General features: G+C 39.0%; 3 protein-coding genes across 3 annotated transcripts in view; all 3 read left to right on the top strand.

The window, feature by feature from the left end:
• Window positions 1–24,148, top strand: part of irs2a (insulin receptor substrate 2a) — a 374,597-nt gene that overhangs the window by 26,671 nt on the left and 323,778 nt on the right. The gene's annotated exons all lie outside the window — the stretch shown is intronic.
• lig4 (ligase IV, DNA, ATP-dependent) lies at window positions 8,713–12,398 on the top strand. Its single transcript, XM_060860634.1, has 2 exons — window positions 8,713–8,905; window positions 9,126–12,398. The coding sequence occupies exon 2, from the start codon at window positions 9,138–9,140 to the stop codon at window positions 11,892–11,894; it is 2,757 nt and encodes a 918-aa protein (XP_060716617.1). The 5' UTR covers window positions 8,713–8,905; window positions 9,126–9,137; the 3' UTR covers window positions 11,895–12,398.
• The window catches only part of nalf1a (NALCN channel auxiliary factor 1a), a 65,763-nt gene continuing 63,888 nt past the window's right edge, over window positions 22,274–24,148 (top strand). Inside the window, exon 1 of the mRNA XM_060860331.1 lies at window positions 22,274–23,369. Coding sequence (XP_060716314.1) covers window positions 22,743–23,369 — 627 coding nt within the window. The 5' untranslated portion in view covers window positions 22,274–22,742. The remainder of the gene's footprint in view (window positions 23,370–24,148) is intronic.

The raw sequence follows: 24,148 nt of genomic DNA, 5'->3' as shown, positions 1-24,148 counted from the left end.
AATATGGCGCCAAAGACAACAACCCACATATGTGGTTATTTTTGCCGAACAGGTCTTGCTTTGCATGCTGTGTGTGTTTGCATGTGCGTGACTGGACAGAATGTGTTGGAGGAAAAAGCAGAGTTACCGAGAAGGTATTATAATTAAGATCTTACCACCTCTCATTGCTGGTCCTCAGGTTATTAACTTTAAAACTTGGTATAGACCTATGAAACTTTTATTGGTAGTAAGCATGCATATTCATTCTATGCATTCTACAGTCTGGTTGTCTAACAAATGAATGTGAAATGACAGGATAGTGAAAATTAGGACTTATTACAATAAATATAGACCTTGTCGACCTAGAAAAAACTTTCATAACCTTCTGTATTGTGCCCTAAGCCAAACCTGAACTGAACTGTTTAATATAATGCTTTTAGATGGAAAGATAATAGGCGTGGAAGGTCTCAGACAACTTGATAAAACATGACACAGGCCAAAAGATCCATAATACTCTATCAAACTCATCTTTTAACTTACATACTGTAGTTGGACACTATGCTAGTTATTCTAGTTATACATACCTGCACACAACTTCAAGGGAATGACTTGTGGATGATTCAGTCTTAAGTTATTCTTCAGGCATCCTCATACCATCCTTTAATAATAGTGTTTCACAATATGGTATGACATTGCTGCGTATTAACATTCCCATGGTCATAAGAACCGTATTAATGAATTGTTTTTCATGCCACTGCTCTATCTAGTCTTATGTGCTTGAGATACTGTACAGTACTTTAAAAAAAAGGAAGACAGAAGTGCATACAGAGCTGACACTGCTGTCGGCTTTAACAAAAACACAATTCCTACTCAAAAACTGAATGTTTTGTGTCGCACACTGGAGAGGAGTTATGTACTGACCTGGTTTCAGGGACAATAAGAGACCAAGACAGAGAGAGAAAAGAGAGGGCATGTGATTTATGACCCTATGTACTGTAGTTGCTCTGTTTTTGTCACTACTCTTTGGCCATGCGCGGTACTTGGTAGCTGCAGGGCACAGTAGCCGAGATGATTCAGATTCTTTTAATGAAGCAAAGCAAGCATGAGAACATTTTCAACCTCCTCCACAGTGCTCATGAAATGGAAGAGTACTTCCGAGTTGTCTACTCTGAAACCGGCCCTGTGTGCATAATGCTGGGAAATAAATGTTGTTGATCAAGATTTATTCATTCATTTATCTAGTGCCTGCTTCATTCTGATCAGAGAATACATTCTGGTTTGGATGGCAGTCCATTGCAGCACAGCATGCATCATTTATTGTACCCAGTTATTCTAACAGCTAGTTTTTGGGAGGTGAGACATACAGTACATGGAGAACCTGGAGGAAACACAGAGAACATGTGAAACTCCAGACAGACAGTTTGGGATTGAACCAAGGACTGGGGAGTTGTGAGGCATTATTGTCACCCACTGTGCCACTGAGCTACCTTTTGACCCAGTTATCTTGCTCAAATAGATCATGTAAGTAGATGGTGTCATGTTCGACCTGGCTCAGGCCTGGGACTGATGATAAGGCAACCCTGTGACACTACACTGTATATTTGGAAGTGGGAAGCATTTAGATTGTTCTGCCCTAAACTAAAATCATCTTGGGCCTCAGTGAGAATATCCCAACATTCAATCGTAGATGTTTTTGTCACTAACAGACATTACAAACTAGGCAACACCCTGGCCATGGATGATTACAGCAGTTGTAATGTTGATGGAATTCTCAGAGCCAAAATCGATAAAAGAGTGATAAAAATCAAGATTGGATTAGAGAGGATAGGATTGGGCAACAGGTGTACTATAGGTGAATCCTGAGCTCAGGTCACTGTCTGTCTGGAGTTTTGCACATTCTTTCCATATTTATGTGGGTTGTTTCTCATTTCTCCAGGTTCTCTTAATTACCCTGCGAGTACATGTGAGGTCTGCAACAGACTGGCATCCCATACAGAATATATTCCTACTTTGCTCACAGTGTTCCCAGGATAGGCTCCAGATCCACCAAGACCCTGACCAGGATAAATAAAGAGCGGTTTCGCTAGGCAAACCTAGAATCTGGCCAAGATATTATATTTGGGACACATTATTTAAAAGAAACTGCTGTTATAACCATCCTGCATGCTAGCTGTGTGTAGTGTTTGGAGCTTTCCTATCAGGATTATCTCTGATGTAATAGCAACAGGCTCTACACAAAGCTGGGTCAGAAAAGGGCCATGACCTCATTGCTCAGTGAAGTTACTCAAGTTGTGTTTGAGCCATGAGAAATGGCTCTTGTCCCAATATTCACCCTAAATTCTGCTTATGATCAGATATACCAGATGACTGAATTATCATATTAATGATATTAGTCTGTCAAGGTCAACTGCATCTGTCTTTTTCTCTCTTCGTACGTCAGTTTAGACTTAGATCGGGCAGGGATATAGTTCTGCTTTTAAACTGTGCATATAATGAAATATAAAGATGTATCTTTTTGAAGAATTAATAATTGTTTATAAATATTTTTTTATGTTTTCACAAATGTGAAACATTAGATAATTCATACACATGCTCAAATTCTAGAGGAGTTTCAAGCCTGCAGCAGTTCTGTCGTTTCTCTGTGTTGTTTATCAGGCCCAATAGGGCAGCCTGTGAGAAGACACATTAAATTTAGAAGGCAAGGTTACTGTATACGTGCATGTGTTTATAGTGTGTTATGTGAGCACAGATGGTGTTACACTGTTTACTTGACTGAAGTACCCCAAACTGTACCTCTATATATAATGGCTATAATGGTACGTCTTTTTTTCACTGTCAAACAAGTGATTAAGTGAGTAAGGGTTGCTTCCTGCAACTAATGCATATGAAGTCTGACACTAAAATGAAAAACCATTAACTTTACTAACAAGCTTTTCCAGTATATCTGTCATAGACCACCACTCATGGAAATATTATCTTTATCATCACCCATGTGTGTATATGAAGAATTATATGTTGGATATATAGTTATGAAGCTTTAGATCAAGTGAAAATAATAAAAAATCTAACCTAGATATCAGAAATTATAAAATTATTAAAGCTCTAACATGTAAGTAATAAAAAGATGATTAGCATCAATAAGTGTACAGTAAGTCCTATTAACTGCATGTCCCAAAGTGATTTTTCCCTCTTATCAGACTTATTTACCGCCAGTAATCACTCCTCACCACTGTTCTCTGTCTTGAAGTCTCTGCTTTAGATATAAATGTACTTTTGTGATTGTTACAAATCACTGACACTGGTGACTCATTTTATAAATGATAAAGAAATGTATCCAGACTGAAAGTCTTCACCATGTACTATGACTACATTTTACTTTGTAAAACTTTATTTTAAAAATCTTTTTATTACTTGCCTTCAATTATGTAAAGAGTTACTTTTTCATCCATTACTGTAGAAACAATTACATATTAGAATGAACACAATGATATATACATTGTGGCCATAACTTAAGTCAGCTGTGCTATTGTATGCTGCAAAAATAAATAATATCCAATGGTTTAAAAGCAAAAAAAGGTGTTAATGGTGTTACCCAATTTGGCACAGAATGATAATGTATTTTTATTTTAATGACTAAAAATCTTGCAGCAATTTGGAACCATAAAAATGTACCCCAAACACTCAGAAAACCTGTCGGATTCGTAGAAAAGTAATGCTCCTTAAACGTTCTGCTAACGTCAGCTGAAAAGGAAAATATAGTAAACGTGGGCCCCAAAATTAGACTCAAATTTACATTAAAAGGGTTTATCCAGAATTGAATCATAGGTACCAGATGTTCATCTACTCAGAAACAAGACTACTTTCTTCATGACTTAATAAATTTATAAATATAGGGTTAGGGTCAGTAAATGTAAGCAGAGATTACAAAGAATAATTCTTGATAGCATGACTCAGCAGTAAGTAAATGTGAGTAAACATATTGTATCCTGTTCTTGTTTTTATCCAGCCACTGAGGTCAGGTTTGTTTTTGTCGTTATTGGCAGGTTGATGACTCCATCACTCACGTCAGTCCTGCACATTTCCCAGTGTGTTTGTTCAGAGTGATCTCACAGTCCACAAGCAAATAGTACATGGATGCTGGGAAGTGCTACAGCCTTTTTGGTCAATAATAATGATATCACATGAATCATAAAACACTGAGTAATCCTGTGAAGATTACGACAGCAATAACTCTGGGAAAGTGTAGCTCACGTGTGTGAATATGTGTGTTAGGCTATTACAGTAACTTCAGGCCACAGTTACCTTGTGTATCACACAACAGAGTTGAATCACACACCATCACTGATTTTAAATCCTTTCCAACATGGTTTGCTTCTGTTTGAAAGATGACTTCACATTGCTGATGTCATTTGTTTACCATCTTCCAGGTCAGAGCTCATTCTTTTTGTCAGTTTTGAACAGCTCCACTATGTTACACACATAAAAAAACAAACCATGGAGGTTATAGAAACCCTTTAGCTACACAAATAGTGGGATGGAGGTATGGACTTGGGGCTGCAGAGGGGGATCCTCATCTGCTGCTGCAGAAGATTTGGTGTAAACAAGTCTGGCTTGTATGTGATGTGCTGCTCTCTCTCTCTCTCTCTCTCTCTCTCTCTCTCTCTCTCTCTCTCTCTCTCTCTCCCCCACATTCTCTCTTTGTGCATTGGGGCTCACCCTAGTGGTAAAAAACTCAAAATTCTTTTAAAGGAATCCTTTTTTCCAAAACGTTAATAAACAGGAGTGGGAATAATTGTACTTCTTTACTATACTTAAATATTATTTGTGCATATTCATATTTTACTTAAGTATTATTATAATTAAATACTTTTACACTTACCTATTTTCATTTTAAGTATTTCCAGAAAACAAACAAAAAATAAATAAAGTGATGCTCTGTAAATCAAGTTAAAACATACCACCACTTTAGTAGGTAATCAGTTCAAATAAACATCACTCCTTGTGCGCACTTGCAAAATAAATTTGACCCTGTAATGTAACTAAAATATGCACTTTGGGGTTTAGCCAAATATTTACTTGAATTAATTTAGCACAAAACTTAAGTAAGAAACATTTTCATTCTAATATATATATATTTTTTAATTTACTGAACCACTCAATCATAAGAATAATGATGTTGCAGTATAAGTTTATTCTGTTTTCCTTTCAAAATTGTAAAATGCCTTCCTTTAGCTAAAGCTTAACCTCTATATATTCACAGTTCATTATTAACTTAATGGCATAAATGGTTTGTCTTTGTGGGTTTCCTATGGATTCTTTGGTTTCCTGTTACCTTCCAAAACATTCCAGTAAGTGGATTATTTAGCTTGTGTGTCTGGTGCCCTGTAAAGGACTGGTGTCCCATCCCTAATAGGCACCAGATTAGGATAAAGAATGAATACATCATTACCTGAAAGAAATCAGATGATGCTCCAAAAGTGAAAAACTGACAAACAAGAATAACTGAAAACCTCAGGTCAGAACACCAAATAAATAGTAAGTTAAATAAAACTCTTTACACAGAAATGAAATTTCTTTTAACAACATTTTCATTAAAACTCAAACAATTTTGTTGGCACACATAAAAAAATACTCCCAAATGTAACCAGAGTTTGTCTCTTTTCTTTTTAATGTTTCTGATGATTAATGCAGTCTCAATCTTGCAGTACTGTTCAACCAATAGGCTCATTTAACAGCTTTGTCCTCATTTCCAAGACACTTTCACCAAAAACAAATAAAATTTATTTTAGCATTTTGCATTGGAGGTTAATTTAATGACATTACTATAAATTGATTACCTTAATTTTATCCATCCATCCATCCATCCATCCATCCATCCATCCATCCATCCATCCATCCATCCATCCATTCTCTACACTGCTTATCCTACTGGGTCAAGGGGGACCTGGAGTCTATCCCAAGAGACATAAGGTAGGGTACACCTTGGACAGGATGCCAGTTTATTACAGGGCAGGCGCAGACACACACACAGACACAAACCTAGAAATTTAAAGATGCCAATCAGTCCAAAACACATGTCTTTGGACTGGTGAGGAAACCGGAGAACCAGGAGGAAGCCCCCAGGAGAAAATGTAAGCTCCATAAAAACATGGCTGAGGTAGAAATCGAGCCCCTATCACTGGAGATGTGAGGCCAACCTACTATGAAATTATTTCACATGTAGTCGTAGATTTTTTTTTCCAACATCTGAGTATGTGCATAATGTGATCATCAAAAAAACAAAATATATGATGGTGCATTACTGTGTTATTCCCTGAAAATGTGAGCAGTGTGAACAAAAATAAAAGAAAATTGAAATAAAAACAAAAACACATGCGTTACATGAGAAAATAACAATGTGAGAAATGTAAAATGTAAAAATAAAACCACATGCATTAAATACACGATAAATAAGATGAAGTATTCAAGTTAGGAAATAAATGCAAATTGCATATAGGTTACATAAAAGTTCAGTATATGCAAAGAAATGTCTGAAACATTACTTCTGAAGTGTCTAAAAGCCACACGTGCTTGTATTTCACAGGTGAATCATGAAAGCCATGAATAATACTGCCTGGCATAGGGCATTTTGCATAATGACATGCACACCCCAAAGTCATGGTGAAGAATATCTAACCCATGAGCAAGAGAGCGCTGATAAATTCCTGTGCTGTCAAAATAGCTTTGTAGTGTTTCCATATACATCAACAGGCTCCTAAAACATGTCTGAATCTGGAAAAAAAAAAAAGTTTCTCCTGCCACCTTTTCACCCCCAAAAGGTAAAATCTGTCAAATATCATATATTTTTATCCTTTTTTTTGGACACACACACACACACACACACACACACACAGACAATAAACCACCTATCAGGATGAACTGTGGGAGACGCAATCTGTACATTCCTTTCTATGACATTGCAGCACACTTCGGATTGACCTGATTAAAATACAAAATATACCTGATTAATGGAAATACCCCACAAAAAAAAAAAACTGTTTATGTGCCTTTGAACACAAGGTTCCCAACATTGTGACAGTGATTTTTAAAAAGTATGCTGGTTCAGAGGGGGTAGTGTTACTGCCTTACAGCTCCAAGGTCCTGGGATTAATCCTAAGCTCAGGTTACTGTCTGTGTAGTGTTTCTGTGCATGCTCTCTCCATGTCCATGTAGTTTTCCTGTTGCTTGCCCCACCTCCTAAAAACATGTCAGTAGATGAATGTATGTATGTTCTGCTGAAGATGTCTGACATGGACAGTCTGGAGATACAAAGGATTGCTGTAGATGATACCACTTAGAAGCCATCAAGATAGCGTTGGACTTCAATTTATATGAACAGTTTTGCATTCAAGTCTCCAAGAGTTCAACAAGATAGATTTCACGTTAAAACTAGAATGAATTTGCTAGATATTCACTGTAATTGCACTTTTTGTCCATAAACAGTTACAAAAAGGAAAAGATGGTGGCACCCAGATGACGATGGGTTTCCTTTTGAGTCTGGTTCCTCTTAAGGTTTCTTCCTCATATCATCTCAGAGAGTTTATCACCGTCGCCTCAGGCCTGTTCATTAGGGATCAGTGTAAAATGTATAGTTTTTATATTTCTATTTAATCTGTGTTGTGACAATGCCCCTACAAAATCGAATTGAACTGAATTGTGTGCGCACCGTCTGATGGACTTATCTTGTGTGTGTACTCATTTCTTTCACCCAGTATTCCCAGGATATGGTCCAGATCCATCGCAGGCCTGACCAGGATAAAGGTCTTTCAGAAGATGTAGGTTTCAGCATTTGGTGCTGCGTCAAATGAATCATGTGCTTAATAATTTTGTTCTATAGTGCATCTCTGCATCCTTTGTTCATAAACGATAATGTTGACACTTTCCTGTTGTGTACTGCCATCTCTTTCTGCTATGTTTTCTGACAGCATAATACTTTTCTTATATCTTTGGTGCATGACAGATATCCCCACATGTTATTGATTACAAGTGAAGCAGAACAATCAGTTCTGTGTGAAGCTGATAGAAGTAAAAAGTTCAACTGAGCTGTGCTGTTGAACTGAGGAAAAGGAGCTAGAAGAATGTTTATTTGTGGAGAAGCTTGTCGATTTGTTAAAAAAAGTAATTACTTAAAAAAACAAAACAGAACAAAACAAAAAACTTGCTTGTAAAAAGACATGTTTATTTTGAAATACATGTAATGGCTTAGTGATTCTTTATAAAATCAGAAAAGGGAATTGGCGCCCTCTGTTGGACATAATCAGAAAAAGGGAATTAGCGTTCTCTGTTGGACATAATCAGAAAAAGGGAAATGGCGCCCTCTGTTGGACATAATCATGTATGTCATATACAAAATGTTTAGAAACAGAAAATAAAAGAAGAAAAAATAAACAATTATTTAGTGGGGTTATTGAGAAAAAGTCCAAAAACACACGATTCTTCTATGTACAACGTTCTCTAAAAAAATCAAACGCAAACACAATAACTAAACTGCATTCGGATGAACATTTAGAAAAATATCTGTGCAGGTCATGAAATAAATATAGAATATAATTCCAATGTGCGCAGGCGCTTGAAACTTTTGCAGCTCGAACACACCACATTCCGTCACGTCCTCGATAAGAAACGGAAATCACGTTATTTAAGTACCCAGTTTGTATTTTATCTTTCAAAATGAATATCTAGTAGCTACCCAAACTTACAAAAATATAAGATTTTAATAGATTTTAACTAATTGCGCTTTTTTTTTTTTACAAACGACTTCCGGTAATATGTTTAGTGTTGGCTTCCATAGCAACCCGGAAATGACGCTCATAAACAAGGAAATGTAGAGGAAGTTCAGACATCAGCCGTGTAAACCTCTGGCCAGTGTCTCTTCGTGCAAACGCAGGTTTGAAGTTTTTTGTTTGTTTGTTTGTTTGTTGTTTTTTCCCCGCTATATATTATGGGGTCCTTGTGAGATCGAGACAGCTGGCTATTTTGTTTGGTGTCTTATCTATCTATCTATCTATCTATCTATCTATCTATCTATCTATCTATTAATCAATCAGTCTGTTTGTTTGTTTGTTTGTTTGTTTGTTTATGATTTATTTCCTTTTTATCTTACATAGACATAGTCAACAATGGAGGGTTTATCGAAAGGCCAGAGAACAGAGGAAACGTCCAAAAGTGATGCTGCGTCTAAAACATCTGTAGCTGCACAAGTGCCATTTCTTGACCTGTGCACTGTTCTTGAGAATATCCAGAAAGCCAAAGCTCGACCAGACAAAGCCAAATGCTTAAAAGATTTCATAGATTCATGGAGAAGGTTTCATGCAGCTCTACACAAAGATAATCCCAGCACTACAGATTCATTTTACCCAGCCATTCGTCTTATTGTTCCTTCTTATGAAAGGGAGAGAATGGCTTATGGTATCAAAGAAAACATGTTAGCCAAGCTCTACATTGAGGTCTTGGGTCTTCCAAAATCTGGGCCTGAGGCCAATAAACTTCTCAATTACAGAGCCCCTACTACATCCAAAAGCGAATCTGGAGACTTTGCCCTTACAGCTTACTTTGTCCTCAAAAAGAGATGCACGAGTAAGGGTAATCTAAGTATCAAAGAGGTCAATGACTTCTTGGATTCAGTAGCTATGAATAATACGGGCAAACAGAAAGACCTTGTGAAGAAAAGCCTTCTACATTTGATTACTCAAAGCTCAGCACTGGAACAGAAGTGGCTTATTCGTATGATCCTAAAAGACATGAAACTTGGGATTAGCAAGGAAACCGTTCTCCAGGTTTTTCACTCAGATGCTGCAGAGCTCTACAATGTCACTACAGACTTGGACAGGGTGTGCAGACAGCTACATGACCCCTCTGTATCCTTGAATGAGGTATCCATCAGTCTGTTTTCTGCATTCAAACCCATGCTTGCGGCTATTGCCAACATCCGCCAAGTGGAGAAACAGATGGGGAACCATGTTTTCTATATTGAGACCAAGCTGGACGGTGAACGGATTCAACTTCATAAGGATGGGGATGTATACAAGTACTACAGTCGTAACTCATTTGACTACACACAACAGTTTGGGGCTTCACCACTAGAGGGTTCCCTAACACCTTATATCCACAATGTCTTTGAATCCCATGTTATCAATTGCATCTTGGATGGAGAGATGATGGCTTATAACCCCACCACTGAGACCTTCATGCAAAAAGGCAGCAAATTTGATGTCAAGCGCTTGGTGGATGACTCTGATTTGCAGGCATGCTTTTGTGTGTTTGACGTCCTGCTTGTTAATGACCAGAAGTTTGGAAATGAGCCTCTCAAGAAGCGTTATGACACTCTCCAGACAGTCTTCACACCCATCAAAGGCCGGATCCAGCTGGTACAGTACACTGAAGCCAAAACCAGACAGGAAGTGATAAATGCCCTCAATGAAGCTATTGACGACCGTGAAGAAGGCATCATGGTCAAAGACCCCATGTCCATTTATAAGCCAGATAAACGTGGCGAAGGCTGGCTGAAGATCAAACCTGAATATGTTGATGGCTTGATGGATGAATTGGATTTGCTAATAGTGGGAGGCTACTGGGGAAAAGGCAGACGGAGCGGAATGTTGTCCCACTTTCTCTGTGCTGTTGCTGAAACTCCAAGTCCTGGAGAGAAGCCAACAGTGTTCCATACACTCTGTCGAATTGGATCAGGCTACACCATGAAGGAGCTCTATGAACTTGGCTTGAAATTAGCCAAACACTGGAAAGTTTATCGCAAGAGTAGCCCTCCGGCTGGCATTTTGTGCGGAACAGAGAAGCCAGAGGTTTACATCGAGCCAAGAAACTCTGTGATCATTCAAGTCAAAGCGGCAGAGATTGTTACCAGTGACATGTACAAAACTAGCTGCACTCTGCGCTTCCCCAGGATCGAGAAGATCCGAGAGGACAAAGAATGGTATGACTGCATGACCTTGGATGAGCTAAGTCAGTTTCGTGATAAAGCCTCTGGCAAGCTGGCATCCAGGCACCTTTACCTCCAAGAAGACGAGCTGCAAAAGAAGAAACGCAAACTCGCATCCAAGCCCAAAAAGACCATTGACATAGTTGGCCACTTCAAATCCCAAGACCTGTCCACAGTCACTAAAGAGACCGACATGTTTGAAGATGTGGAATTCTGTGTGATGAGTGGAAGCAGCATGCATTCCAAAGCCGATCTTGAGAGGGCTGTGGCCCGTTGTGGAGGCATCGTAGTGCAGAACCCTGGAAAGGACACGTACTGCGTGATTGCAGGCATTGAAAATGTGCGGGTGAAGAACCTTATCGGTTCAAACCAACATGACATAGTATGGGAATCCTGGCTCCTGGAATGTCTGGACAGGAAACAGGTGCTACCATGGCAACCACAACACATGATCCACATGTCGCCTTCAACAAAGGAAACCTTTGCAAAAGAGTATGATTGCTATGGTGACAGTTACTACGTTGACACCGATGAGAAGCAGCTGAGGGATGTCTTTAGCAGGATGGGGCCGGTTGAGGTGGATGCAGTATCCATAGCTTCAATAGAGCAGAACTACGGCTTGGATGACCTGCCCACTAGCATGTTCAGACCTTACCATGCCTACTTTGATGGATGTGCTGTAATCGGAAATCCGGAAACTCTTATTATGAACACGTGTCTGGACTTTCGTGCTCTGGAGTTTCGCTTTCACGGGGGCATCGTAGCAGAAAAACTAGAAGAAGGCATCTCACATGTAGTTGTGGAGGGAGAAGATAGATTGTTGGAGCTAAAGACACACAGACGCCTCTTTACTAAGAAGTTTAAGATTATTCAGGAAACATGGGTGTCCGATTCTATTAAAGCAGGACACATACTTAATGACAGCGATTACCTTGTATAAGGCAGAGACGACTGCATGATGTGACACATCACTTTATTATCTTAGAATAATCTTCATCCCCGCCATTATTGATGCCAACATGATGTTGGACCTGGTCATCTGTCTGCTTTGACTGCAAAGAATTTTAATGAATAGAAAAATCATTGTTTTAGCTATTGTATTTTAACTATAGTCTTATTTTTTTTAACAATTGAAGATTTTTATTTAGACATATGTTCTCATGTATGCAAGTCACTAATTTTTTAATGGAGAACAACACTAGAATAACAAGGACATTTTAGTTTTTTCCCTCAAGACTTTTTTGAGAATAAGAATAAAAAATTCGTTTTAAGCTATAAATGTATAACTGTAATTGTTGTGAATAAAGATGAGAAAGATGCCTTAAGAAAATAAATCTTTTTTTTAATGTAGTGCTTTCATGGCATGTGAATATTGTCAAATGATATTTTTGTTTTAAAAGCATGATTATCTTCATTTATATTTATTAATCACACAGATTCAAGCTCTTTGACCTCCTGATTGTTTCTTCTCATTGCAGTTACAGCTACACCAGGGTCCTGTTTTACATGTTCTCTACATGTCTTCGTGGTTCTCCAGGTTCTCGGTTTCATGCCAAAAACATGCCAGTAAGGACTGTCTACTCTACTTTTCACAGGTGCCCTGTGATCTCACAGCTATGGCACCATGCCATAGTGTTCCCTGGAGAGGCTCTGAACCAGCATGACCCTGAGCAGGAGGTGGTTACTAAAAATGAATGAGTACATGCGAAGGATTTAAATCGATTCATTTTATTCAGTCATAATTATAAAGTTCAAGCAAGTATATATTTTTAGTATAAAGTTCTAAGAAGCTCTTTATCAATGTATATGTTTATTTAATTATTTCCTTAACAGTAAGGCTGACTTTTCTCTCAATAAAATCGTTATATTACATTACACTTAAAAGCACTGAATAACATTTATCATCTAAAAGTACAATTTCAGTGATAGCTCTCTCTCACACACACACTCATACACACACACACACAGCCCTGAGGGGGATCAGAGGAGCTTAAGAGCCCTTTATAAAGGTAATCCAGGGGGAATGAGGAAATCCTGAGGCCAGAGGGTTTGGACAGGAAAGTGAGGACACCGCTGTTAGGTAGGAGGACAACAGGGGTCTGAGCTGAAATGGCTCCCTGAGTGCTTGCTGTAAGGGATCACAAAAATTCTGAAAGGTTCCTGTATAGAAAAGGTCAGTGAAGTATCATGGGATTGCATCAGTCTTCACTGCCATTTTTACTCCACTGCTACATTCTGCCTTTGGCTGTTCTGTGACCTGTATTATGGGTTAGGGTTAGGATTACGATTAGGGTATGGAAAATAAATACAGATCCTAGATTAGTGCAAAAAAAAAAAAAAAAATATATATATATATATATATATATATATATATATATATATATATATATATATATATATATATATATATCGTCTTTTACATTCTCAGACAACAAATTGGTAGTTGAGGAAGGAATTTTGATCTGTAGATGGAAAACTTTGTTAGGTGTTTCATACTGAGAATGGATTTCTAATAAAAAAATATTTATTTAAATTACTTAAAAGGAATATAATTACCGAAATATCATCACCAAAATAGTAAAGGCTTTAGTAAGGAAAAACGATTTCAAGCTTCTGATTAATTTTTGTCAGTCATGGAAGTCTTAATCAGTTAGCAGTTATAATTGGACATATTTCCTATGCAGACAGAAGAGATATGTTCCTTCGCTCCGGGCCTCACCAGGAAGTAATTGCTGGGAAATGGCAGCATGCCTTTGACAGCAATGAGGCACCCCACGTGGATACATTTACTAATAATGACGATTTGCCTTGCAAATGAACATTTATTTACTTGAGATGAGTCCACCTACTGCTTTTCTTCAATTAACACTCCATTCCTATATTTTAAGGTTCATTCATGTACAAAAGCTTTAAGTAAAAAGCACAGAATCATAATGTTCTTTTATTTCTGGTCATTATTTAATCTCCGGTTTGAGATTCTTTGAGAAATTTAACTTCCAAACATTTTCAGAACAGTCCATTAAGAAAAGTGAATTAAAAATTATAATACCTAAATGCAGGGGGGCACGGTGGCTTAGTGGTTAGCACGTTTGCCTCACACCTCCAGGGTTGGGGGTTCGATTCCCGCCTCCGCCTTGTGTGTGTGGAGTTTGCATGTTCTCCCCGTGCCTCGGGGGTTTCCTCCGGGTACTCCGGTTTCCTCCCCCGGTCCAAGGACATGCATGGTAGGTTGATTGTCATCTCTGGAAAATTGTCCGTAGTGTGTGATAGTGTGAGTGAATGAGAGAGTGTGTGTGCCCTGCGATGGGTTGGCACTCCGTTCAGGGTGTATCCTGCCTTGATGCCCAATGACGCCTGAGATAGGCACAGACTCCCCGTGACCCGAGAATAGTTCGGATAAGCGGTAGAAAATGAATGAATACCTAGATGCAAACATAATTGCTGTCTAGTTGTAAAAGATAATTCAAGCTACAGCACCTGACTGGAGTCAGTTAGTCATTATGTTTCCTTTCAGATCCTTGTGGGATTACTGCATTGTAAAGTGATGTACATAGGTGCAGATTGTCATGCAGATCTACATCACAGCCCTGGTCCAACTGGCTCCTCTTAGTACTGCCTGCTGCCAAATGCAGCTTTTATTGCTTTCATTGCATCAAGCCAATGGACATTCATTCAGTGACAGATTTGTAATGGCTCTGTTATTGTATATAGAGTTTGGGGTTCCCTGGTGGCAGACACCTGGTCTGATTAATACAAAGTATAAATGTAATAGGATGGTTTTATAAACTGAGATCAGTTCCTATTAATTCCTACTGGACAATGTGAATGGGATCAAAGCTAGGAAAGGCTCTAACCAGGTACAAGAGAGATGTTTAAAACTACAAGAGGTAAAAGAGAAATCTCATGCCATCTACTACCAAGACCTTCACAAATATAAGGATTTAAAGGTAATTCAGTTGGAGTGTTGGAAGCACATAGTAGTCATTTACTTCAGGTTTATATCCTAGGCAGTGACATCACATTATTTGGAGTTCTGTCTTGGCCTTGGCAATGAACAATGACTTTTGCTTTTTCCCTGCTAAGAGTTTTTTGTAGCTATAATCCAATTCCTACTCTTAAAATACACCAATCTCCCGAACGATTAAGCCTCAGCTTTGACCTTTTCCAATTTCTTTCATCCCCTGGAAGTAACAGTGCTCTAATAATAATAATAATAATAATAATAAAAGTAATAATAATCATCATCATCTTTGGAGTGGGGTCCAGAATAACTGGACAAGGACATACACTTACCAACTTTACTAGTAATTCCTATACACCTGCATATTCATGCTATCATACAATAAGCCAATCAGGTGGCAGCAGCAGAATGCCTAAAATCTTACAGATACTGTATAGGCAAAGAGCTTCAGTTAATGTTCATATCATATTCCGGTTCTTAGCTGACCGGAGTGAAACTCAATGCAGTCATCTACTGTTATAGCTCGTCTACCTCAAGGTTAGTAGTGTTTTATAGAGTGTATGTTAGTACTGTATGTGTTAGTAGCTTTTCTTTCAGCTTGAACCAGTCTGGTATTTCTCCTCTCACCTCTCTCATCTGCTCAGTGGATTTTATTTTTGTTTTTCACACCATCCCAACTCCCCCAAATTTAGTTTGTTGTGAACACTGCGTCAAGCTCTTGATTCTCAGCTGAATGATTTTGAATTTGAATTCTTCCAAATAGTGGGCAGTGAGTGAATTTTGACTACTTGGCCGACACATCACTAAAATGAATAAATGAGTACACAAATATTACATTTGTATAGAATGATTTGTAGCAACAACTGTCAATCTAATATATATATTTTTTTAATCACACCAGCTCCTGGAGGTCTGTGTCACAGATTTCTTGATCACATTTGTTTGGATTGACTGTCCTTGTTTAACCACACATTCTAATCAATGTAAGAAAAATCTAACTGAAGATTTATGGTTAGACATTACAGTATATTGATCTACATTAAGCTTCTACATTTGTTCATTTGTTATGGCTCTTTTGCAGTAGCTTTGCTGCTACATGCTGCATGTGCTGTAACCACATATGCTTAACAGTAATATTTCACCATAAAATAGAATTTAGTGAACTGTCAAAGTTTTAGAATATCCATTTGTGTTTATTGTTCAGTGTTGTATTTATTACAAGAACATAATACAACAAAGCACACGCATTAATAACCAAACTCTGCTGACTAGACCTATGTTTTTGTTGCCTGTAAAGTGTATGTAGTGCCTACATGTGTCCATAGTCCTTATTCCTTACTAAAAAAATAGCTTCACATGTAGCATATTGTTTGTGGCCTCGATAAAAAGTCATCTAGTTGTTGCTCAGAATTTCAGGTATTGTATATAAGCTTTTGCTCAGTTTCTTCAGTCCTTTCACATACCTGCGTGTTCAGAACAAAATATTCTGTCATCAACTACATTTCAAAAACCACACAAAATATGGAACTTTCTCACAAACATTGAAAAGGGGAGTCATTTTTCTTAGAATTTGTGTGGAAAACAAATCACAATGGCACACGTATATCTAATGTACAGACATTAACTCAAATGTGTCCAATCTTAAGAGTTGTTGTGTGTTTGTTTTCATTCCAACCAAGCAGAATCCACACCTGAGTCTACTGAAAGACAAGAACAACTGATTAAACAGGTGGAAGCAGGTGTGACTCTTGCTTGATGAAGCAGGTTCTGGCCCCAGTGGGCCTCAATTAGCACTTGTTAAAGTTAAAAGCCTTTTTTCCATTATGTGCAAGAATAACTCTATGAAGCTAAAGTGAGTATGCTGCCCTATGATTGAAGCGAGCAAATCAATGGAATGTCACCTTATATCTGTGAAATAACAACATTTTCTAAATCATTGGTCAATCAAAAATGGGAAATTAATATTTTAATGGAAATCAAAATGTCTGGAGTTTGGAGTGAATGTGGAGATCAAATGTGATCCACCGCTATAGCCCAGGCACATAATTTGATTATTCTGGGCATACAAGCTTCTGCTTTTTCACCCCTGATCTGTCGGCATATTTTGGATGATGGAAATGATACGGCCTATAATGGAAGTGCTGTGGCCTTTGGAACAAGATCATCATGAACAGATGACCCACTTTCATCTGCACATTTGCTCTCAGGCCTGTTTTTATTCAGACCTGTATATTTTATCTTCCCAGAGTCTGCCATTGTAGTTGTTTAAATGTGATTTCTTACAATGGACATACAATTTAGAAGCCTGAATGGTGTTCTACACTATATGGTTATATGCTGGATTGTGCCAACCCCGTGTGCTGTGGCATCAGACTGCTGGCTGTTTCAGTACAGGTTAGACAAGAGAGGACAAATATGTTTATGAAATTTGAATACAAACACAACTGTGTCTAGAGCTTACATTAGCCAGGGTGGATATAATAAGTCAAATAATCGTTCTTTACAATTGTGTTGAGCAGAAAAGTATCTCGTAATGTGCAAAACGTCAAACCTTGTGGCCTGCATACACAACAACTTGACCTGCATACACAATGCTAAGCAGTATAAATAAATGATGGAAAATCTATTATTTATATTTTGTAGATTCAATTGAGCAGTGAATATGTATGACATATGTACATGATCAGGCAGCATGATCATACAGTACAAATACATATAACAGGAGACATATTGTGACCTTAGCATTTATAATATACAGTATAAGATTCTATCTTCCATTCATTCTTAACCCAGATAGAACCTTGTTATAAGATATTTTGCATTATAATGTGGGCAATGTCATCCACGGTATACTCTTGGCAGCACAATTGTGTGCGGGTAGATTAGATTAGATTGGATTTCCTGTTGCATTTTAACTGTCTACCTAAAGTGAAGAGCTAAAATATGTATGCAATTTGGTCTCCAATAATCCTGTTTGGTATGCTTGACCAGAAAGTTCACCATTATGACATAAATTTTTCAGTGACCCTCAGGTTATAATATCCTGCTCTTTATTATTTCACGTCAGAACAAGGCAAGTCCCCAAGATGTCCCTGCACACAATCCCACATTCCTGACTGAGTAAAAGAATAAAGTCTACCATTTGGTGAAAATAAGCCCTGTAAATGTATTTCAACAGTATAGTCAGTGATAAAATAGTGTGCAGTCTATATTGCCAAGGGTATTTTCCTGCAATATATATATTTATATAATAGATCAATTATTTTAATCACCAATTAGACATCCTGACAGTTAAACCACAATAGTTAATACTTAATGACTTTAAAACACATAGATCCCCTGACCTTCAAAAATGTTCTTGAAGATATGAAGATCTCATGAGGACATCATGAAAGAGTCATGCAACATCAAGAATCCAATGTCCCTGTGTCTTTTTTTTTGATCAGCTCTTTTCTGTCTTTAATAAAGTTGGGTAAGTGCACACACACACACACACACACACACACACACACACACACACACACACACACACACACACACACACACACACACACACACACACACACACACACACACACACACTCACACACACACACACATTCTACAGATCTGGGCCAAAATCTACATGCCAGTTTCAAAGGCACTGCATCATTCAATAGGAAACAGTGAGGTTTATTTCTCTCTCTTTCTCTCTCTCTCTCTCTCTCTCTCTCTCTCTCTCTCTCTCTCTCTCTATCTCTCTCCCTCTCCAATGCTCAAATGTCATGCAACGGTCTAGAATCTTCTGAAACCAATGTATTTTGGGTATGTTATTTAATAGTGGAAAAAGAGAGAAAGTGGAAATAAAGTAGTGAAAAAAGAATGAAATACTGATACTATTCAACTATATACAGTGCATCATGCAAATACAATAAATACATATACAATCAATGTGTAATATATATCAACACCAAACAAAAGCCAGTGTGCCAAATGACAAAAATACATTTCAAGCCAGACATAAACAAGTCTCTGATTAATTTATGTGGGCATGTGGGATCAGTAACCTTAACAAGAAAAGGTGATATTAAAATGAGTTATAAAATAATGGTTGAGGTTTAGATTTTGGGTAATGGCTTTATCAGGTTTTGTTTAGATCAGTTATTAGATCAGTTATAATCATAAAGACGAGTGCTTAGAAGCTTCACTGCCATGAGGATGAAGCTTTTACTGAGGAGGAGGCACACAACTGTTCACATTTACTATAGTGTCTAAAAAACAAGTTAAAATTTCATGTAAACTAGTGAGAGGCTTTGGACAGTGACATGCAGTCCATAGTTTTAAATGCCTTCTCTCACTCAGCATTTAAATAATGATGGGATTCACTATGGAAACAACTGTGGAAGGAATTCCTTCAGAATTGGTTGGGAGTGGAATTAAAAAAAACTATGCTTCATATGAAGTGATAGCAATATAATGTGATAATGCCAGTGAAATTGAGAAAAGATTAGTAAAAGAATATTTGTAGTTGGCTGCAGTAGTAGTTTCTTATGGAGTACCTTATGCAGTAGTAGTTTCTTAACTAATCAACTAGTACAATTACTTATCACTGCAGCTGGTGGTGATCGTATGTCTGGACTTACAGTACGCTCACCACCAGCTGCAGTGATAAGTAAGTGTACTAGTTGATTAGTTAAAGGTTTTGTCCACTTTAATCTGGATAAATATGATTTTTTTGACTTTTTTTAAAACACTCTTCCAAGTGGATAAATTTGAAAACGCAAATTATTTTTGAGTTGTAGTGAGGACTGAGAAAATGACTAATGAAAATGTCTAAGCACAGAATAAAGATTTAACATGGAGTGGTGAAAAAGGTCTATGTTTCAGGGGCATTGGGGCATTGAGAGGCCTGTTTGTATCAGGAAAGAGGATTGAAAAAAACCTTGATTGTGTTTCTATTGTTTTTCCTTCTGTTGAAAAAAGCAAGCTTGATTATGTGGTTTGACCTTATGCTCAGCAGCATAGTCTTGTATCCACAACACAAAAAGCAGTGGACTGAGCACACAGCTTTGGGGAACACTGAAGATCAGAATGGTGGTGCTGCAAGAAGTGTTGCCAATTTGTTATGCACTGATTGCATTGTGATTGCTGAATTAAAGTCATTGAACAGCACTCTCTCTTATGATTGTCCTTTATGTCCATTTAGAAGTTAATGGTAGATTACCACCCGCACATGCTGTACAGCTATTAGTCAACCAGTCAGACAGCTACAAAATGCTGTATGTCATTTTTTTCCTGCTGTCATAATGAATGGTACAAATTCGACTGACTTTGAAATAAATAAAAGTGACTTTTATCCCAATATGGTTCAGAATCAGAATTTAGATGGTAGATTTCAGTTTACTGCATGTGTGGAGTTTGTATATCCTCCTATATCCATATTGATTTCCTCTGTATTTCTGCCTTCCAAAAGCATGCTAGTAGGTGGATTTAATACTCTGTGAATGATTGTGTGAACTTGTGTATTCATGGAGCCTTGTAATAGACTGGCATCCCATGCCAACCATTTTCCCAGTGTTCCTGGAATAGACTCTGGATTCACCCCAATCCTTATCAGGATAAAACGATTACTGAAATTAAATTACTTAATATTAAGAAATTGGGTTTAATGTTATAGCTCTATTGTTTAAATCAATTCATGAGTGTTAGTGATTCTACAATATAACTAGCCTATTTTTTATCAGCAAGAGTATTACAGTGTAATTTATTGTACTGTTAATATAATTCAATTTAGTGTGTGATCATTTTACTAGTTCAAGTTTTTACATGCAAAAATGGTTCACGTTGTTAATATGCTGAGATTTGGCAAAAGATATCAGAGCAAAGGACGCATATGCTGTTGATTACCCACCTTTTATGTGTCAGGCTTCAGGTAAAAATATGGTGTGTGTGTGTGTGTGTGTGTGTGTGTCTGTGTGTCTGTGGGAGTGTGTGCAGTGTGAACGTGAGAGAAGGTTCACACTATACCATATGGCTGTCCACTGTGAGACAAAATAGAAAAACAGGAACTCACAGCATCTGCCTGGTGCTTTGGCTCGACCTTCCTAAGACTTCATGTGTGACAGAGTAGTCTTTATTCTAACACTGATATCTTAAATATGGTAAAAATATATAAAACAATTGTGTATAAATACACAATTAAAATCTTATCAGTCATATCTTAGACCAATTAAGTCAAGGATTAAGTCATTTCGATGTATACTCCTCCTTAAAAATGTAGCTGGAGTACCTGAGCGGTAATGAAACACTCCAAACCAACACTATACATAGAGTTCTTTTATACTGTAAGCTGCAGATGATTAAGGTTTTGCAATACTGGTATGAATTGCCCAGATTTATTTTCTCAGGATCTTTCTCAAGAAATATCTTGGCTATTCTAAGGGCATTTATAGTTATAACATCGATACTAAGACTCCCTCAATACATCATTACCCTCTGACTGTGCATGCAGGTCAGGAGCTTCAGTTAATATTCACACAAATCTGTATGTGTAAAAATGTGATCTCAGTGACTTTGACTGTGGCATGGTTTGTGCCAGACGAGTGGGTTTGAGTGTTTCAGAACCTAATGATCTCCTGGGAGGAGATCCCAGTTTACACAGAATAGTGCAAAAACAAATTGTACCTCAAAACTGTAGACGTAATCAGATGTAGACAATATTTTATAGCAGTAAATGTCAGTATTGAATGAACACCAACAATGTAGTATAAATGACCAAAGTGCTGAATGAAAATGTACAGTGTATATAATAAATGCCAAAGGTGCTAAATAAATGTGTACAGCGTTAAATAAACACCTAAAGTGTTGAATGAAGACCTAAGGTACTGAATGATCATGGACAGTGTTGATTGTTCCTCCAGTGATGAATGAACACCTAAAGTGTTGAATGAACTTGTGCTGAATCAACTCCATGTGTTTAATAAACATGTATAGTGTTACATGTATACCTAGAGCTGAATGAACACCTACAGCGTTGAATGAGTGTGTGCTGGATGAACACGTCAATGCTGAATGAACACCTACATTCTTGAATGAACATGTGCTGAATGAACACCTGATTAAACACTTAAAGTGTTTAATGAACCTTTAGTGGTGAATGAACCCTTACAGTGATTTTTTGGGTCAACCTGTACTAATACAAACCTAAGGTGTTCTTAACACTGTAGACGTGTTTGCCCGGTTTTTCAGCTTTGCCTTCGTACCAGCTCAGAATGCTGCGGATGACGTAAAACGCTCGCGTTCTCTAGAAGCATTCGAAAGCGCGCGGCGACGGCGGCGCGCGACGTAAACGTCAGAGCAAGATGAGCGCGGCGGACGTCGAGGGGGAAGAGGCCACCTCGTGCAGACGCGGAAGCGCCGGATCGAGTCCCTGCGCTTCCAGCCAGAAACCCCGGAACCGGAGCCAGCGGCCCGAGCGCACCGCGGCGGCTCTGCGCCAAGCGCGAGAGTGGAGCGCGTGACGAATAACGAAGAACGAGGAGACCATGTTGCTGCGCACGCGACCGCCTCTTCTTCCTCTCCTTCTTCTACTTCTTGTTCTTTCTCGCGCTCTCGAGCGGGCCTTCGACGATGCACGCAGTAATAATAATCCCATCGTCCCCCAAATGGACTAACTGATTATCGCAGATCATCGCGGAGGGAAGCCGCCGTTCAGTGTCACGGTGGGAAAGTGAAGGTATAGAAAGAGGAAGAAACGGACGCGCGAGGCGGACCTCAACGTCAAATGACCATAGTGGCAGAAAAGAAGCCGCCACGGTGGAGTCGGTCTGTGCTGCGCTTGTCCGAAATATGACCAGCGGCACTCGCAAGCCTCGGCAGAGAGATGACGGCATAACGCACCGGCTTGCACCGCGAGAGAACGAGCAGCAGTCCGCAGACTCCGAGCGGGCGCAACGATGGCGGCTCTCCTTGGCGTCGCTCGTCGTCTTTGCCGCGCTGCTTTCTGACCGGCCGCGCTTCTGCGCCGAGGCCAAGCTTACCAAAAGCCGAGACGAGGAGCCGGGGCGGATTGCTTCGCCTCGAGACGACATTTATCTTGGAAACACTAGTCAACCGGCGTGGAGACTGGAAACGTGCCACGCGAACGGCGCGTCCAGGAGCTGCTTCACGTTCGTCGACGCGGACCACCTGTGTGAGGGCCTCTCGGGGCCAGACGTGAACCCGAGCGACTTGTACCTCTCGTTTTGCAACGCCTATTCGCTAATGGATTTGCTGTACGGCTCGACGAACCCGGACAACTTAAACTGCAGCGTGGATGCGCTCGCAAGCGACGACCCTTCCAGGTGTAGCCTGTGCGTACAGGCGTACCAGCGCTATGACCTGCACGCTCAGGAGAAATACGAGGAGTTCGAGAGCATGACCGAGCGCTTTGAGACGACCGCGTACTCGGTGCGAACGTGCATGGATGAGTGTAAGGTAGGGGCGCGTGAATGGTACAATTTCCTCGTTTTTATTCGAGTTGTCGCCTGGTCGTCATGGTAACTGACTATTATTTCCTCGGGGTGCCCTTTGGTAGGCAAAAAAGTGTCAGTGATAATGATTTGCTTATTGCACTAATTTAATTTAACGCACTAATGTGGTATCTATGCGTAAAATACGCTTCATTTCAGGATTGAAGAAGAGCTGCATGTTGTAAAGTCCTTATCCCACGTCGAGCAATTTTGTATTTTAGTTCTCTTTGCCTGTTGCATTCACAGTGTACAAAGCACGGCAGAAACACAGTGTTCTAGCGCATCAGGTTGCAGCTGGCCAAGGTTACTGTGTCAGTGCACCAGCAGCTTCAAACAGATATTTTTGTATGTGAGTATGTGTGTGTCTGTGTTTGTGTGTGTGTGTGTGTGTGTGTGTGTGTGTGTGTGCGTTCTTCCACCCTGTGCGGAAAGGATAAGGGCTTTTTTACAGGCCAGGTGTTCACTCACACCCGCACCACTCCACCGTTGAGTACATTTCTGTAACACTAAATAGGGCACCGGTGCTTCCCCGCGGCTAATCTGCTAGAAGAGCTTCCCCTCCCCATTTGGCCTTTGTTTGCACATCACTCCATCCACACGCGCGCCTCTTAACCGCACATAAAACTCATCGTTAAGGTTAAATAACTAACATTGCCACCGTAACCGCGGAGTTTAAAAACCAAGGACGAAGATGACTTCACTGACAAGGGAAATAATCGTGCTGTGCTCGGTTTTGTTGCTGAG

Source organism: Tachysurus vachellii, chromosome 24, assembly GCF_030014155.1.
Source record: "Tachysurus vachellii isolate PV-2020 chromosome 24, HZAU_Pvac_v1, whole genome shotgun sequence".
Lineage (NCBI taxonomy): Eukaryota > Metazoa > Chordata > Actinopteri > Siluriformes > Bagridae > Tachysurus > Tachysurus vachellii.
This window is presented reverse-complemented; position numbering and strand designations above follow the sequence as displayed.